Source organism: Pristiophorus japonicus, chromosome 4 (genome assembly GCF_044704955.1).
Source record: "Pristiophorus japonicus isolate sPriJap1 chromosome 4, sPriJap1.hap1, whole genome shotgun sequence".
NCBI classification, from domain to species: domain Eukaryota; kingdom Metazoa; phylum Chordata; class Chondrichthyes; family Pristiophoridae; genus Pristiophorus; species Pristiophorus japonicus.
This window is the reverse complement of record NC_091980.1, coordinates 156,315,164-156,333,032: the sequence shown is the minus strand read 5'-3', so window position 1 is coordinate 156,333,032 and position 17,869 is coordinate 156,315,164. Positions and strand designations below refer to the sequence as shown.

The 17,869-nt window shown below is 50.0% G+C and overlaps 1 protein-coding gene across 3 annotated transcripts in view; it reads right to left on the bottom strand.

Annotated features, from left to right (window-relative positions):
• Positions 1 to 17,869, bottom strand: part of paplna (papilin a, proteoglycan-like sulfated glycoprotein) — a 279,507-nt gene that overhangs the window by 96,523 nt on the left and 165,115 nt on the right. For all 3 annotated transcript variants that reach the window (XM_070878697.1, XM_070878699.1, XM_070878698.1), the window contains exons 5-7: positions 7,788 to 7,918; positions 5,183 to 5,306; positions 5,002 to 5,082 (exon numbers count right to left, since the gene is read on the bottom strand). In XM_070878697.1, the coding sequence (XP_070734798.1) occupies positions 5,002 to 5,082; positions 5,183 to 5,306; positions 7,788 to 7,918 (336 nt within the window). The remainder of the gene's footprint in view (positions 1 to 5,001; positions 5,083 to 5,182; positions 5,307 to 7,787; positions 7,919 to 17,869) is intronic.

Sequence of the window (17,869 nt, the reverse complement as noted above, 5' to 3'; positions counted from 1 at the left end):
GTGGGGGGTGAGGATGGGGGCACGGGGGAGGGGAATGAGGGCTCGGTGGGGGGAATGGGAGCACGGGGCGGAATAGGAGCTCGGGGGAGGGGGGAATGGGGGCTCGGGACGGGGGGAATGGGGGCTCGGGGGGGGGGAATGGGAGCTCGGGGGGGGGGATGGGGGAATGGGGGCTCGGGGGGGGGGAATGGGAGCACGGGGCGGAATGGGAGCTCGGGGGTGGGGAATGTGGGCTTGGGGGGGGATGGGAGCTCGGGGGGGGAATGGGGGCTCGGGGAGGGGAATGGGAGCTCGGGGGGGGATGGGGGCTCGGGGGGGGGGGGAATGGGGGCTCGGGGGGAGGAATGGGGGTTCGGGGGGGAATGGGGGCTCGGGGGGGAATGGGAGCTCGGGGGAGGGGATGGGGGCTCGGGGGAGGGGATGGGGGCTCAGGGGGGGGAATGGGGGCTCAGGGGGGGAATGGGAGCACAGGGCGGAATGGGAGCTCGGGGGGGGGAATAGGGGCTCGGGGGGGGGAGGGGATGGAGACTCGGGGGGGGGGAATGGGGGCTTAGGGGGGAAATGGGAGCACGGGGCGGAATGGGAGCTCGGGGGGGGGGGGATGGGGGCTCGGAGGGGGGGGAGGGGCTGGAGACTCGGGTTGGGGGGGGGGAATGGGGGCTCGGGGAGAATGGGGCGGTGGTAATCTGGGCATGGTGGAAACAGACTGACTATTGGCTATCACCTAATCACACCCCCAGTGTGTATATTGTTTTTAGATATAAAATATAGACTTGCATTTATATAGCGCCTTTCACAACTTCACGATGTCCCAAAGTGCTTCACAGCCAATAAAGTACTTTTGAACTGTCGTCACTGTTGTAATGTAGAACGCTAATTTGCGGACAGCAATATCTGACAGACAGGAATTAAATAAATGACTGTATAGTGTGATTTAGTGATGTTGGTTGTGGGATATTGGCCGGGGCACCCGGGATAGCTCCCCTGCTCTTCTTCGAAATAGTACCAAGGGACCATTCACATCAGCTGAGAAAAGATGTGCCTTGGTTTAATGTCTCAACTGAAAGACAGTAACTCTGACAGTGCAGCGCTCCCTCAGCACTGCACTGGAATGTCAGCCTAGACGATGTGTTGAAATTCCTGGAGTGGGACTTGAACCAACAACCTATTGACTCAGAGGCAAGTGTGCTACCACTGCCACTGCTGTCACTTACCCTACCCTTCCCCAGCCCACCTCAACCCCTCCAGGAGAGGGATGTGACCTGGAGGTGGGGGGGCGGCGGGGAGTGACATGGGCCCTGGAGGGGGGAGTGGTAGGAGTTCAGGAAGGGCGGGGGGGGGGGGGGGAGTGACATGGGCCAAGGTGAGGGGGAGGGAATGACGTGGGCCAGGAGGGGGGAGTGACTTTGGCCCAGGCGAGGGCGGTTGTTTCACTGAAAGTCAATAGTAGGCCAAGTTTTCCCGTGCACAGAGACTCCAGCGGTACCTGGGAGCTCTACAACTCTAACAGTATGCACACACGCAGAAACGGAGTCTGAACCTTATCGAACAGATTCTCAGTTCCAACACCAGGAAACTAACAGGAATCCTGGATTCTGCCCAACTGTTTACATATGGCGTGGAACTCTCTGACTTCTTGCCCCATTAATCAGGAAATAACAGAAACACCAATCTCTAAATAAACGATCCGTGTAAAGCAGGACATTCCAAAAACCGCACACTGCCACGGTAATCTCGGCTACGTGCAGAATGTGGGAGAGCTTCGCTATTTGTACAGCTGTTGTAAACTGTGTCAGGCATTAAACAAATACTGGTGTTCCGCTAATGACTCAATTAGTGTTGACACCAACCAAGATTCAACTGAATCCAGGAAACTCATACAATCATGGGGACCGATTTTAGCCCAAAGTGTCCGCGCCGGCCGACCAAGAGCTATCCAGCCTAATCCCACTTTCCAGCTCTAGGTCCGTAGCCCTGCAGGTTACGGCACTTCAAGTGCACATCCAAGTAATTCTTAAATGTGGTGAGGGTTTCTGCCTCGACCACCCTTTCAGGCAGTGAGTTCCAGACCCCCCAGCACCCTCTGGGTGAAGAAATTTCCCCCATTGAAGGTTGGCATGCAGGTACAGCAGGCGGTTAAGAAAGCAAATGGCATGTTGGCCTTCATAGCGAGGGGATTTGAGTACAGGGGCAGGGAGGTGTTGCTACAGTTGTACAGGGCCTTGGTGAGGCCACACCTGGAGTATTGTATACAGTTTTGGTCTCCTAACTTGAGGAAGGACATTCTTGCTATTGAGGGAGTGCAGCGAAGGTTCACCAGACTGATTCCCGGAATGGTGGGACTGACCTATCAAGAAAGACTGGATCAACTGGGCTTGTATTCACTGGAGTTCAGAAGAATGAGAGGGGACCTCATAGAAATGTTTAAAATTCTGATGGGTTTAGACAGATTAGATGCAGGAAGAATGTTCCCAATGTTGGGGAAGTCCAGAACCAGGGGTCACAGTTTAAGGATAAGGGGTAAGCCATTTAGGACCGAGATGAGGAGAAACTTCTTCACCCAAAGAGTGGTGAACCTGTGGAATTCTCTACCACAGAAAGTTGTTGAGGCCAATTCACTAAATATATTCAAAAAGGAGTTAGGTGAAGTCCTTACTACTAGGGGGATCAAGGGGTATGGCGAGAAAGCGGGAAGGGGGTACTGAGGTTGCATGTTCAGCCATGAACTAATTGAAAGGCGGTGCAGGCTAGAAGGGCCGAATGGCCTACTCCTGCACCTATTTTCTATGTTTCTATGTTTCTATATTTTCCCTAAACCTCCCCCCAATTACTTTAAATCTATGCCCCCTGGTTATTGACCCCTCTATCACTAAAAAAAAAGTACTCGGTAAAATAATGAACTAAAGGTGGACAAGTCCCCTGGACTAGATCGCTTGCATCCTAGGTTCTTAAAAGAAGTGGCTGCAGAGATAGTGACTGTAGGGATAGTGGATGCATTGGTTGTAATCCACCAGAATTACCTGGATTCTGGGGAGGTCCCAGCGGATTGGAAAACTGCAAATGTAATGTTACTATTTAAAAAAGAAGGCAGACAGAAAGCAGGTAACTATAGACCAGTTAGCCTAACATCTGTTGTTGGGAAAATGCTGGAGTCCATTATTAAGGAAGTAGTAACAGGACATTTGGAAAATCATAATACAATCAGGCAGTCAGTATGATTTCATAAAGGGGAAATCATGTTTGACAAATTTGCTGGAGTTCTTTGAGGATGGATAACAGGGTGGATAAGGGATAACCAGTGGATGTGGTGTATTTGGATTTCCAGCAGGCATTCGATAAGGTGCCACATAAAAGGTTACTGCACAAGATAAGAGCTCACGGGGTTGGGGGTAATATATTAGCATGGTTAGAGGATTGGCTAACTAACAGAGAACAGAGAGTCGGGATAAATGGGTCATTTTACGTTTGGCAAACAGTGACTAGTGGGGTGCCACAGGGATCAGTGCTGGGTCCTCAACTATTTACAATCTATATTAATGACTTGGATGAAGGGACCGAGTGTAATGGAGCCAAGTTTGCTGATGATGCAAAGATGGGTGGGAAAGCAAATTGTGAGGAGGACACAAAGAATCTGCAAAGGGATATAGACAGGCTAAGTGAGTGGGCGAAAATTTGGCAGATGGTGTATAATGTGGGAAAATGTGAGATTATCCACTTTGGCAGGAAAAATAAAAAAGCAAATTATTACTTAAATGGAGAGAGATTACAAAATGCTGCAGTACAGAGGGATCTGGGGGTCCTTGTACATGAAACACAAAAAGTTAATATGCAGGTACAGCAAGTAATCAGGAAGGTAAATGGAATGTTGGTCTTTATTGCAAGGGGGATAGAGTATAAAAGCAGAGAAGTCCTGCTACAACTGTACAGGGTATTGGCTACACCTGGACTACTGCGTACAGTTTTAGTCTCCTTATTTAAGGAAGGATATACTTGCATTGGAGGCAGTTCAGAGAAGGTTCACTAGGTTGATTCCTGTGATGAAGGGGTTGACTAATGAAGAAAGATTGAGCAGGTTGGGCCTAGACTCATGGAGTTTAGAAAAATGAGAGCTGGTCTTATTGAAACATAAGATACTAAGGGGGTTCGACAAGGTCGATGCAGAGAGGATGTTTCCCCTCGTGGGGGAATCTAGAACTAGGGGGCATCATTTAAGAATAAGTGGCCGCCCATTTAGAACTGAGATGAGGAGGAATTTCTTCTCTCAGAGGGTCGTGAATCTGTGGAATTCTCTGCCCCAGAGAGCTGTGGAGGCTGGGTCATTGAATACATTTAAGGTGGAGATACTGATTTTTGAATGATAAGGGAGTGAAAGATTATGGGGAGCAGGCAGGGAAGTGGAGCTGAGCCCAAGATCAGATCAACCATGATCTTATTAAATGGCGGAGCAGGCTCGAGGGGCCAAATGGCCTACTCCTGCTCATATTTCTTATGTTCTTAATTAGATCCTTCCTATCCACTCTATCTTGGCCCCTCATAATTTTATACACCTCAATAAGTTCTCCCCTCAGCCTTCTCTGTTCCAAAGAAAACAACCCCTGCCTATCCAAATCTTTGCTCATAACTAAAATTCTCCAGTCAATGCAACATCCTCGTAAACCTCCTCTGTACCCTCTCAAGTGCAATCACATATTTCCTGTAATGTGGTGACCAGAACTGCATGCAGTACTCCAGCTGTGGCCTAACTAGTGTTTCATACAGTTCAAGCATAACCTCCCTGCTCTTGTGTTCTATGCCTCGGCTATTAAGGGCATATATTCCATATGTCTTCTTAACCACCTTATCTACCTGTCCTGCTACCTTCAGGGATCTGTGGACCTGCACTCCAAGGTCTCTTTGTTCCTCTACACTTCTCAGTGTCCTACCCTTCCTGGAAACTCCAGGAAACTCCACTCACACAGTGAAACGAGAATCACAAATGAAGAAATAAAGTGACGGATTTACCGAGGAAGTTCCGTGTGGGCAATACTTCCTGGATGCGAATACTGGTGGCCCCAATGGGAATGATGTGGATTTGGTTGTAACCTGCAGAGAAGGAGTGGATGGTGAGTGATGCAGTAATCTCGAACATTTCCATCCACACAACAACTGATGACAGGAGTAAGAAAGGAATACAGCAACGCACCTATCGGCAAGTCAACAACGCCGAACGTTCCTTTGACTTCATAACAAGTGCTCCCATCTCCTCCGCACTCCAGGCATTTATCTTCAGCTTGTGATGATTCCAGCGTGTTGTCACAACCAACTGCCTGCAATCAAGTAAAAACCCAACGTTACTGGAGTGCTCGAAATCTTGATCAATCCAACCCAAACTATTAATGATTAACTATGATTGACAGGAACAGACTTGAACAAAGTTCTGGTGGAGGACAGGGAACACAGGAAAAGAAGGAGGCCATTCAGCCCCTCCCAGCCTGTTCCACCATTCAGCGAGATCATGGTTGATTCGTATCTCAACTCCATTTGCTCCACATCTCTTGATAACTTTACCCAAGAAAAATCTATCAATCTCCATATCCACAGCCTTTCAGAGGATAATGAATGAGTGAAATTCCTCTGCTTTCTATTTGAAATGAAATTGCCAACCCATTTCTAATCAAATTGCGACATTGTATTTGTGTCATCACAACAGTGTGATTCCCACCTCCAAAACCATGACTGTAGATCAACACATGCTCACTGTTAGTGGGAGGGGGGTTTAACCCAAGGACATTGATCAGTTTTCAAGTTGGGGCCACCTTGCAGGAGGGTGAAATGTCCAGGACACAGGCTGACTGAAGGAAGCCCACTGGCATCAGGCGGAGTTTGAAACGTGGCAGCCAATTTGCGCACAAGCAAGTTCCCACAAACAGCAATGTGATAATGACCAGATCATCTGTGTTTTTGTTATGTTGATTGAGGGATACCATCAAACACCGATCTACTGGTCCTTAGTGGAGTGACTTCAGCTTCACTGCCATCCATGGCCAAAGGCTGCCCCCATTGGCATTCTGGGGCCCAAGGTTTACTTGTCCACAGTAACATTGATATTGGCGGTGAATCTGATCCAATGACCTGGACTTCTTCTAAATGGGGCGTGGAAGGAAACAAAAAGCCAAAGGATGAACAAAGAACCGACTGCCCCTCCTGGCTCAGTTGGTCAGCACAGGTTTGAGTGCAGTACCCGGACTCGGAGAATCCCAGGTTCAAACTTTGGCCTACACTGGGTTAGCTATCTCATCCAGTGTAGTGGTGGGGCTGCTGCAACACGTCGTAATCTCGCAGGCTAGGGAAGGGGGAGGGCTTAATCTCAGCAAAGGTTCTAAGTCCTGATCACTCTCCAGTAAAAGAGCGAGCGAGCGAGTGTGAGTGAGTGAGTGACTCTGAGCATGAATGAACGAACGAGCAAGTGGTTTCAATGATCAATAACGGCCATTCGAGCAAGGTGTCAGAAAATGGTGGGATTCCACGGAAGGAACCAATGTCCTTAGAAGAGATGGGGAGAAAAGTTGTGGGGTGGCGAGGGGAGAGAGAGGAAGGTTCAAGAAATAACCAGGGTTTCCTCACTACTGTTTCCCATAGGTTGTGTCCAAAGCCTCCAAATAGTCAGACCCACCAGCTACAATCTACAACCATCTCTAGACTTGACTATTCCAACGCACTCCTGGCTGGCCTCCCACATTCTACCCTATGTAAACTAGAGGTGATCCAAAACTCGGCAACCCGTGTCCTAACTCGCACCAAGTCCCACTAACCTGTGATCACCCGTGTGCTCGCTGACCTACACTGGCTACTGGTTAAGCAACACCTCGATTTCAAAATTCTCATCATAATTTTCAAATCCCTCCACGGCCTCACTCCTCCCTATCTCTGTAATCTCCTCCAGCCCGCCCCCCCCCCCCCCACCCCCACAACCCCCCGAGATGTCTACGCTCCTCTAATTCTGCTCTTCTGAGCATCCCTGATTATAATCGCTCGACCACTGGTGGCCATGCCTTCTGTTGCCTAGGCCCCAAGCTCTGGAACTCCCTCCCTAAACCTTTCCACCTCTCTACCTCCCTTTCCTCCTTCAAGACGCTCCTTAAAACCTCCCTCTTTGACCAAGCTTTTGGTCACCTGCGCTAATTTCTCCTTATGTGGCTCGGCGTCAAATATTTTATCTCATAATGCTCCTGTGAAGCGCCTGGGGACGTTTCACTACGTTAAAGGTGCTATATAAATACAAGTTGTTGGTGTTTCATAAGAACATAAGAATTAAGAGCAGGAGTGGGCCATTCGGCCCCTCAAGCCTGCTCCACCATTCAATGAGATCATGGCTGATCTTCTACCTCAACTCCACTTTCCTGCACTATCCCTTGGTTCCCTTAATATCCAAAAATCTATTGATCTGTGTCTTCAATATACTCAACAACTGAGTCTCCACAGCCCTCTGGGTTAGAGAATTCCAAATATTCACGACCCTCTGAGTGAAGAAGTTTCTCCTCATCTCAGTCCTAAATAGCCTCATTCTGAGACTGTGACCCCTGGTTCTAGACTCCCCAGCCAGAGGAAACATCCTCCCTGCATCTACCCCGTCCAGCCCTGTAAGAATCTGTTGTAACATTCTCTCCACAGGCAGGACCAGTCGCTCCTGGGCTGTAGATTGTAACGGGTGGGTGGGTGGGTGCGGAGGAAGGAACAACCAATCACCAGACTGCATCCTACCTTGGCCCCTGGTCCTTGCCCGTGCCTCGGCCAATGGGTGAGCTCACCTTACAGACACCCTCGATGCAGATGTTGCGATTTCCGGGTTCACATAGGGTGCCGTCTTTCACCGCCTCCTTGTGCCGATAATAAAAGTTTTCGCCCTGGGGGATGCAGTTCAGCTCACACTTGTTCGAAGCTGTCGGAAGATCGAGAGCCCTGTTGTTAATTCTCGGTCATCTTTGATCATCATTTGATTACTTTACCCTCCCTAAACTGGTGGATGCAGAAACCCTCACCACTTTTAAGAGATGGTTGGATGCGCACTTAAAGTGCAGTAACCTGCAGGGTTACGGACCTAGAGCTGGTAATTGGGATTAGACTAGATGACCTTTTGTTGGACGGCGCAGATATAATGGTAAGTACTGCAGGGAATAGAATACGGCCAGGGTGATCTCCTGGACTAGTTTTGATTGCCTGGATGGGTCGGAGAGGAATTTTCCCAGAATTTTTCCTCCTTAAATTGGCCTGGGTTTTTATTTGGCTTTTGCCTCGCCCAGGAGATCACATGGCTCCGATTGGGCTGGAGTGTAGAATGATTCAGTATAAGGGGTGTCGCTGTTGTGTGAGGCGGACTAGTTGGGCTGGGTGCTCTTTACCTATCCGTCATTGTTCATAGGTTTATATGTAACCTTTAGGGCTGCTGATCAAGGACCGTGCAGCTCTTTGTCGGCTGGTGTGGACACGATGGGCCGAAATGGCTCCTTCTGCGCAGTAAATTTTTATGTTTCTAAACAACCCCATTTGACCCATCCTGCCACCTCTTTTCACAGACCCTCTGAAACTCAACCCATCCTATCACACAATCCATCTGGTCCACTTAATCTACTGAAGGACAAGGACACTCACTGTTGTGGGTTTTCATAGAATCATACAACAACAACTTGTATTTATATAGCGCCTTTAACGTAATGAAATGTCCCAGGGCGCTTCACAGGAATATTATGAGACAAAAAATGACACTGAGCTGCATAAGTAGAAATTAGAGTAGGTCACCAAAAGCTTTGTCAAAGAGGTAGGTGTGAAGTCCTTACTCTACAGTATGAAAGCACACGAGGCACATTCTGGGGACAAGGTCACTCTGTGACCGTAACTCTTTATTTACAGGACTCCAAAAACGATGACCCTGCATGGGACCTCCCTTTTTATACCTGTGTGATCAGGTAAGGAGTGTCTCCCACAAGTTCACCCCTTGTGGTCAAGGTGTGCATCTAGGTTGAGTGATACAGTGGTGCTACGTTGTGGTTACATACATGACATCACCTCACCCCCCAAAGTCTTATTGGGATCATAGGTTTAGTCTTTCAGGTGGTCTACGCTCCCTCGTGGAGCGCCGCAGTTGGGGCTCTGGTTGTTGGACACTGACATGTCTGTCACCTGTGGTGATTCCGGCCTGTCCGGGCTGAACACAGGGACTGTGCATTCTTCTGATTAATCTTGTTGCTCATTCACTGGCGGTGTTGTGAGCTCCATCTCATGGTCTTCTTCAGGTTCCTTCGTGTCGATGCTGAACCGTTGTTTTACTTGGTCCAGATGCTTACGGCATATCTGACCATTGTTGAGTTTTACCACGATGACCCTATTCCCCTCTTTGTCAATTACAGTACCCTCAAGCCATTTGGGCCCCATGGCGTGATTGAGGACGAATACAAGATCATTTATTTCTATACATCTCCCCCTCGAATTATGGTCATGGTACTCGTTTTGTGACTTGCTCTTGCCCTCAACTATGTCGGTCAGGACTGGGTGAATGAGGGACAACCGAGTTTTGAGTGTCCGTTTCATCAGTAACTCTGCGGGCGGGACCCCCGTGAGCGAGTGCGGTTGGGATCTATAGGCCAGCAGGAGACACAATAGGCGGCATTGTAGGAAGGGTCCTTGAATCCTGAGCATACCTTGCTTAATGATTTGGACCGCATGTTCCGCCTGGCCATTGGAGACCGGCTTGAATGGCGCAGTCCTGACATGTTTGATGCCATTGCCCGACATAAACTCTCGGAATTCGTAACTTGTGAAACATGGGGCATTATCATTAACCAGGATGTCCAGCAAGCCATGGGTTGCAAAGATCGCACGTAGGCTTTCCATGGTGGTGGATGACGTGCATGATTCAGAATGATGCATTCGATCCATTTCGAGTACGCATCTACCACAATAAGGAACATCTTTCCCATGAACGGGCCCGCGTAGTCAACATGAATGCGTGACCATGGCCTGGTGGGCCAGGGCCACGGGCTGAGCGGGACCTCCCTGGGGGCATTACCCAGCTGGGCACACGTCGTGCACCTGCGAACACAGTGTTCCAAGTTTGAATCAATTCCAGGCCACCAAATGTGTGACCGGGCAATGACCTTCATCATCACAATGCCTGGGTGCTTGCTGTGGAGTTCCCTGATGAATGCCTCCCTGCCCTTCTGGGGCAGAACTACCCGTCTGCCCCATAGTAGGCAGTCAGCTTGGATGGAGAGCTCATCCATCCGTCTGTGGAACGGTCTGACCTCCTCAGGGCATGCTCCGTGTGCGGGCGCCCAATCCCCAGTCAGGACACATTTCTTAATCAGAGATAGGAGGGGATCTCTGTTTGTCCAGATTTTGATCTGGAGGGCTGCGATAGGGGAGCCTGCGCTGTCAAAGGCATCGACAGCCATGACCATCTCAGCACTTTGCTCCGCTGCCCCCTCAGTGGTGGCCAGTGGAAGCATGCTGAGCGCGTCAGTGCAATTTTCAGTGCCGGACCGGTGTCGGATGGAGTAGTCATAAGCAGCCAGCGTGAGAGCCCATCGCTGTATGCGAGCAGATGCGTTGGCATTGATAGCCTTGCTGTCTGACAACAGGGATGTTAATGACTTGTGGTCCGTCTCTAATTCAAACTTCCTACCGTTCCTGACAGCCCCCCCAAAACCAATCGCAACCCTTACGCAGGAGCACGTGTAGTGGCTCCAACAACGTGCTCAAGTTCGGCAGAAAGTTCCTGAAATAGTTCAACAGTCCCAGGAATGAACGCAACTCCGGTGTGTTGCAGGGCCTGGGTGCTCGTCGAATAGCCTCTATTTTGGATTAGGTGGGCCGAATCCCATCTGCAGCAACCCTCCTGCCCAGAAACTCAACCTCAGGAGCTAAGAACACACATTTAGACTACCCGGTCCAGTCGGCGTAGCACCTCCTCCAGGTTGTGGAGTTGTTCCTCGGTGTCCCGACCTGTGATGAGGATGTCGTCCTGGAATATGATCGTTCCAGGAATGGATTTAAGCAGGCTTTCCATGTTTCGTTGAAAAATTGCGGCCGCTGATCGAGTGCCAAACGGGCACCTGTTATAAACGAACAGTCCCTTGTGCGTGGTGATGGTGGTCAGTAGTTTAGATTCGTCAGCCAGTTCCTGGGTCATATAGGCTGAAGTGAGGTCCAACTTGGTGAACAGCTTGCCACCTGCCAGTGTGGCAAAGAGGTTCTCCGCTCTCAGGAGCGGGTATTGATCTTGTAGGGATACCCGATTGATGATGGCCTTGCAGTCGCCGTAGATCTTGACAGAGCCATCCGCTTTTAGGACGGGAACGATGGGGCTCGCCCAGTCGCTGAATTCAACAGGCGAGATGATGCCCTCTCTCAACAGCCGGTCCAATTCGCTCTCGATCTTTTCCCGCATCACATACGGCACCGCTCTGGCTTTGTGGTGCACTGGCCTGGCGTCCGGGGTGATGTGTATCACTACTTTAGTGCGTTTGAAAGTCCCGACACCAGGTTGGAATAGTGAATCGAATTGTTATAGGACTTGTGAGCACGAACTTCGCTCCACAGATGACATTGTGTGAACATTTCCCCATTTCCAGTTCATCTCGGCTAACCATCTCCTCCCCAACAGTGCAGGACCATTGCCCGGCACAATCCAGAGCAGCAGCCGATTCACTAACCCATTGTGTGTGACAGCCAACATTGCACTGCCTAGCACCGGAATGATTTCTTAAGTGTAAGTCGTAATTGTGTCTTAATACTTGCTAATTTGGGTCTACTGGCTTTAAGAGGCCATAGCTTCTCAAATTGCTGAACGCCCATGAGTGACTGGCTGGCTCGAGTGTCCAGCTCCATGCATACTGGGATACCGTTGAATAAAACCCTCATCATCATTTGTGCCGTTCTGGTGTATGAACAGTGAATATTCGCCACATGGACCCGCTGAACCTCGGCGTCCATTGATTTGCCTCAAAAGTCACCCTGCCTCAAAGAACCCTCTTCTGGTCCATCCGTCTCATATATTAGTCTGGTTGCAGACTTCCTGCACATTTGAGCTAAGTGGCCACTGAGATTTCAGTTCCTGCAGACAAACTGTTGAAATCTGCAAGATCTAGCTGAGTGTTTTCTCCCACACCTCCAGCATGAGTTAAAGTTTCCATTGTTGGGAACAAAGCGACTATGGCCAGGCATTCCGCGCTGACTGTCCCTTTGACTGCTCTTAAGTACCCGATGAATGGGTGTCAGTGCCCACTGTGATGGCGTGAATGTCTGTTTATGCCATTGTCTCTGTTGAAGTCCTGCTCTGGGGTCTATTGCTGCCTGGGGAGTGTCGGACTGCCCCTGCCTGCCTGCGGGGCTCTGAGTCGCATTGATGACGTTGACTCCCTGATCCATCGCCACGTTAGAGGCACATATATTATTTTCGTCTCTTCCTCCCCCGCCATGAAAGTTTGAGCTATCAACGCTGTTAAGTCCTGACTCTAATGTACTGACTTACACGAGACACATGCTGAAGTCAAGCTCACTCAGAACCTGCACCTTTAATTCCAGCTCTCCAGTGCTGCACTTGCCTGAGACCTCCCTTTATATATCACAGTGGGACAGGTATGGAGTGAATCCTGCAAGTGCACCCCTGGTGGTTATTGTTACAGGTCTTATCCAGTTACAGTTATGTATAGCATGGTAAGATACAGTTATACACAGTAATGTGAGATACAGGACATCACCCTCCCCCAAGGTCTTATTGCCTTTATAGATTCAGTCTCTCAGGTGGTCTGCGCTCTCGCGTGGAGCATCTTAGTTGTGGTTCAGTTGTTTGCCTTGGTGCCTGTTTTTCGTTCGATGTGATTGCTGGTATCTCGCCTGGGCTGTCTGTTTCGTTCGGTGTGATTGCTGGTATCTCGCCTGGGATGTTTGTTGAGACTGCCCTTTCCTCAGGTTGTTCCACCTGTCTGTCCACCAGGTGTGGTGTGAGTTCCACATTGTAGTCTGTCTCTGGTTCTTCAGTGTTATCAGTTAATCTACTTTTTACTTGGTCTACATTCCTCCGGCTGGTTTGGCCATTGTCCATTTGTACAACCGGTAGCCTGTTTCCCTCTTTGTCTGTTACTGTCCCTGCAGGCCATAGTTTAGCACAAACACTTTGTCCCCTATCTCATTCCACCTCCCCCTCGAATTTCGGTCATGGTATTCAGTTAGCTTTTGATGCTTACCCTCAACAATTTAATGCATGTCTAGGAGGATTAACGAGAGCCTGGTCTTTAAGATTCGTTTCATCAATAGTTGCGCGGGGGGAACCCCAGTCAACGAATGCGGACGAGATCTGTATGCCAGCAGCAGTCGCGACAGGCGGCTCTGCAGCGTGGGACCTTGGATTCTGAGCATGCCTTGTTTAATGATCTGCACTGCTCGCTCCGCCTGGCCATTGGAGGCCGGCTTGAAAGGTGTCGTCTTAACATGATTTATACCGTGGTCAACTATGAAATCGTGAAATTCTGCGCTGGTGAAGCACGGACCATTATCACTGACCAATATGTCAGGAATGCCGTGCTTTGCAAATATGGTTCTAAGGCTCTCCACAGTGGTGGAGGTGGTTATCGAGTTTAAAATGGTGCACTCGATCCATTTTGAAAATGCATCAACGACTACGAGGAACATTTTGCCCATGAATGGACCAGCATAGTCTACATGCACCCGCGACCACGGTTTGGTGGACCAGGGCCAGGGGCTTAGGGGGGCCTCCCTGGGGGCATTACTGAGTTGGGCACAAATGGTGCACCGACGGACGCAGAGCTCCAAGTCCGCATCAATGCCAGGCCACCAGACATGAGATTTGGCTATGGCCTTCATAAGGACGATCCCCGGGTGCTCGCGATGGAGCTCCCGGACAAATGCCTCTCTGCCTCGTAAGGGCATAACTACTCGGCTGCTCCACATCAGGCAATCTGCCTGTAGTGAGAGTTCATGCATGCGCCTATGAAGGGTTTGACCTCCTCGGGGCAGGCATCGCGAGCCTCTGCCCAGTCACCGGTTAAAACGCATCTTTTAACTAGAGATAACGTGGGGTCACTGGTCGTCCAGGCTCTGATTTGGCAAGCCGTCATGGGCAAACCTGTGGATTCAAAGGCATTGATTGCCATGACCATCTCACAGTCCTGTTGGTTGGACCCTTCTGTGGTCGCCAGGGGTAGCCTGCTAAGCACGTTGGCACAGTTGTCTGTGCCTGGTCTGTGCCTTATCATGTAGTCGTAAACTGCCAGCATGAGCACCCACCACTGAATGCGCACCGAGGCATTGGCGTTGATTGCCTTGCACTCAGATAGTAGGGACGTGAGGGGTTTGTGGTCGGTTTCTAATGCAAACTTGGCCCCGAAAAGGTATTGGTGCATCTTTTTGACACTGTACACGCACACGAGCGCCTCCTTCTCAACCATACCGTACCCGCGCTCCGCCCGTGAAAGTGACCTGGAGGCATAAGCAACGGGCTGCAATTTACCCGCATGATTGACGTGCTGTAAAACGCACCCGACCCCGTACGCTGACGCATCACACGTAAGGACTAACTTTTTCCTGGGTCAAAAAAGGCTAAAACACTCTTGGAACATAGAAGGTTGCGTGCCTTATTGAAGGCGCGTTTTTGGGCGTCCCCCCAAAACCAATCGCACCCCTTCCTGAGTAGCACGTGGAGAGGCTCCAGCAGCGTGCTCAAGTTCTGCATAAAGTTCCCAAAGTAATTGAGTAGCCTGAGGGCGTGCAGTTCTGAGACATTCCAGGGGCTGGGTGCCAGGCGAATCGCTTCGGTTTTGGATTCTGTTGGGCGGATTCCATCAGCGGCAATCCTTCTGCCCAAAAATTCAACCCCGGGCGCGAGAAACAGACACTTGGATTTCTTAACTCTTAGGCCTACCCGATCCAATCGACTTAGTACTTCCTCAAGATTGCGGAGATGAGAGTCGTGTCTCTGCCCGTGATGAGTATATCATCTTGAAACACAACTGTCCCCGGGATGGACTTGAGCAGACTCTCCATATTGCGCTGGAATATAGCAGCTGCCGACCTGATGCCAAATGGGCATCGATTGTACACAAAAAGGCCTCGTGTGTGTTGATGGTGGTGAGTAGCTTCGACTCTTCGGTCAGTTCTTGCGTCATATACGCAGATGTGAGGTCAAGTTTCAAGAAAAGTTTTCCTCCAGCCAACATGGCAAATAGGTCCTCCGCTCTGGGCAGTGGGTATTGGTCCTGTAGGGAGACTCTGTTTATGGCAGACTTGTAATCCCCACAGATTCGCATGGATCCATCAGGCTTCATGACGGGGACGATGGGGCTTGCCCAGTCGCTGAATTCCACGGGTGAGATAATGCCTTCCCGCAGAAGCCGATCCAGTTCGTTTTCAATCTTTTCCCTCATCACATAAGGCATAGCTCTATCCTTGTGATGGACAGGTCTGGCATTGTGTGTGATGTAGATTCTAACTTGAGCCCCTTTGAAGGTGCCCACACCTGGCTGAAAGATGTTCAAAACGGCTTAGAACTGTTGAGCAGGAGGTCTGTTCCTCTGACGACATGGCGTGAACATCATCCCATTTCCAATTACGTTCTGCTAGCCAGCTTCTCCCCAACAGGGCTGGAATATCCCCGGGGACAATCCACAGGGAAAGTCGGTGCACCATCCGTGTGTGTGTGACTGAGAGCATGGCGCTGCCAAGGACTGGGACGATTTCTTTAGTATAGGTCCTTAGTTTGGTGTCGATCTTTGTGAGCTTTGGTCTGTTGCTTTTGTGCGGCCACAGCTGTTCAAATTGTTGAACGCTCATGAGGGATTGACTGGCCCCCGTGTCCAGTTCCATGTTGACGGGTATCCCGTTGAGTAGAACCCTCATCATAATTGGAGGCGTCTTGGTGTAAGAATGGTGGACATTGATCGCGTTAACCCGCTGTACCTTGGCGTCCCGTGCACTGTTCCAACCGTTTTCTGGTCCGCTTTCCGACCCTTCCGATTCGTATACCAGCCGAGCTGCTGTTTTTCTGCACATGCGAGCCAGATGCCCTGTGTAGTTGCAGTTTCTGCAAACAGCATGCTGAAATCGACACACCCTGGTTGAGTGCCTTCCCCCACATCTCCAACACAGACCGTTTCCATTGTTTCCGAAGGATGAGCTGCGTCAGGCTGATCTCCCTTGAGCTTCTCTCAATCTGTTGTGATTGCTCGCATTGTGGGTTGATGAGGTGTGATCGGCCGTTCATGTGGCCCTTGATTTTGATGGCTTCTGGCGCCACTGTCTGCTGTTGAAGGCCTGCTCTCCTGCCTTTGTCTGTGTGTGGGGGTAGCGGTTTGTTTCACAATGTGAACCCCTTGTTCCGATGCCTCATTGGTTGTCGTACCCGAAGTATAGATCAGCCTCGTTTCTTATTCGCCTGCCAAGAATGTCTGTGCGACCAGTGCTGCTGCCTCTAGAGTCACGTTCTTAGTCTCTATAAGCTTTCGGAATATGCCTGCATGTACTATTCCTTCAATAAAAAAGCCACTTAGTACTGCTCTCCTTAGTTCATCGGGGAACTCACATGAACTAGCCAGCCTCCGAAGTTCTGCCACGAAGTCGGGTATGCTTTGGCCCACACAGCGTCTGTAGTTGTAGAACCTGTGTCTGGCCATGTGTAGGCTGCTTGCTGGCTTCAGGTGGTCTCTCACCAGTGTGCTCAACTCCTCAAACAACTTGCTTGCTGGTTTCTCGGGTGCCAGCAGGTCTTTCATTAAAGCGTATGTTTTCGAGCCACAGCTGGTCAAGAGATGGACTCTTCTCTTGTCTGCCTTATCGTCGCCTAACCAGTCTTTGGTCACAAAGCTTTGCTGGAGCCTTTCTATAAAGTCATCCCAATTGTCTCCAGCATTGTATTTCTCATCTGAGCTGTTGGTAGCCATTCTGTGGATTCTGTGATCCCGTAACTCGTCGCTACTGTTAAGTCCTGACTCTAAGACACGAGACACATGCTGAAGTCAAGGTCACTCAGAACCTGCACCTTTAATTCCAGCTCTCCAGTGCTGCACTTGCCTGAGACCTCCCTTTATATACCACAGTGGGACAGGTATGGAGTGAGTCCTGCAAGTGCACCCCTGGTGGTAAGGTATGCTTATTGTTACAGGTCATATCCAGTTACAGTCATATATAGCATGGTAAGATACAGTTATATACAGTAATGTGAGATACATGACAAACGCCGCCGCTTCCAAGGTCAAATCCTTGGTCTCAATTAATTTGCGGAAAATTCTCACATGACTGATGCCCTCGATAAAGAAGTCCCTTAGCATCTCCCCTCTGCAGGCGTCTGTGAACTTAGAGGCTGGCCAAACGCCGGAGGTCCGCTATGAAGTCCGGTATGCTCTGTCCTTCACGACGTCAGTGGGTGTAGAATCTGTGTTGGGCCATATGTATGCTACTCGCTGGTTTGAGGTGCTCCCCGATCAATTTGCTAAGTTCCTCAAAGGTTTTGTCCGCCGGCTTTTCGGGTGCTAGTAAGTCCTTCATGAGGATGTAAGTCTTTAGTCCGCAGCTGGTCAAAAGATGAGCCCGTCGCTTGTCGGCCGCTGCATCCCCCAGCCATTCTTTCGTAACGAAGCTTTGCTGAAGCCTCTCGACAAAATCGTCCCAGTCTTCCCCAACACAGTACCGTTCCTCTGTGCTAGCAGTGGCCATTCTCATGGGTCGTGAATTCCCGTTTCTCGTCGCCAATGTAAAGTTCTTACTCTACAGTATGAAACCACTCGAGGCACATTGTGGGGACAAGGTCACTCTGTGACCTTAACTCTTTATTCACAGGACTCCAAAGACAATGACCCTGCGTGGGACCTCCCTTTTTATACCT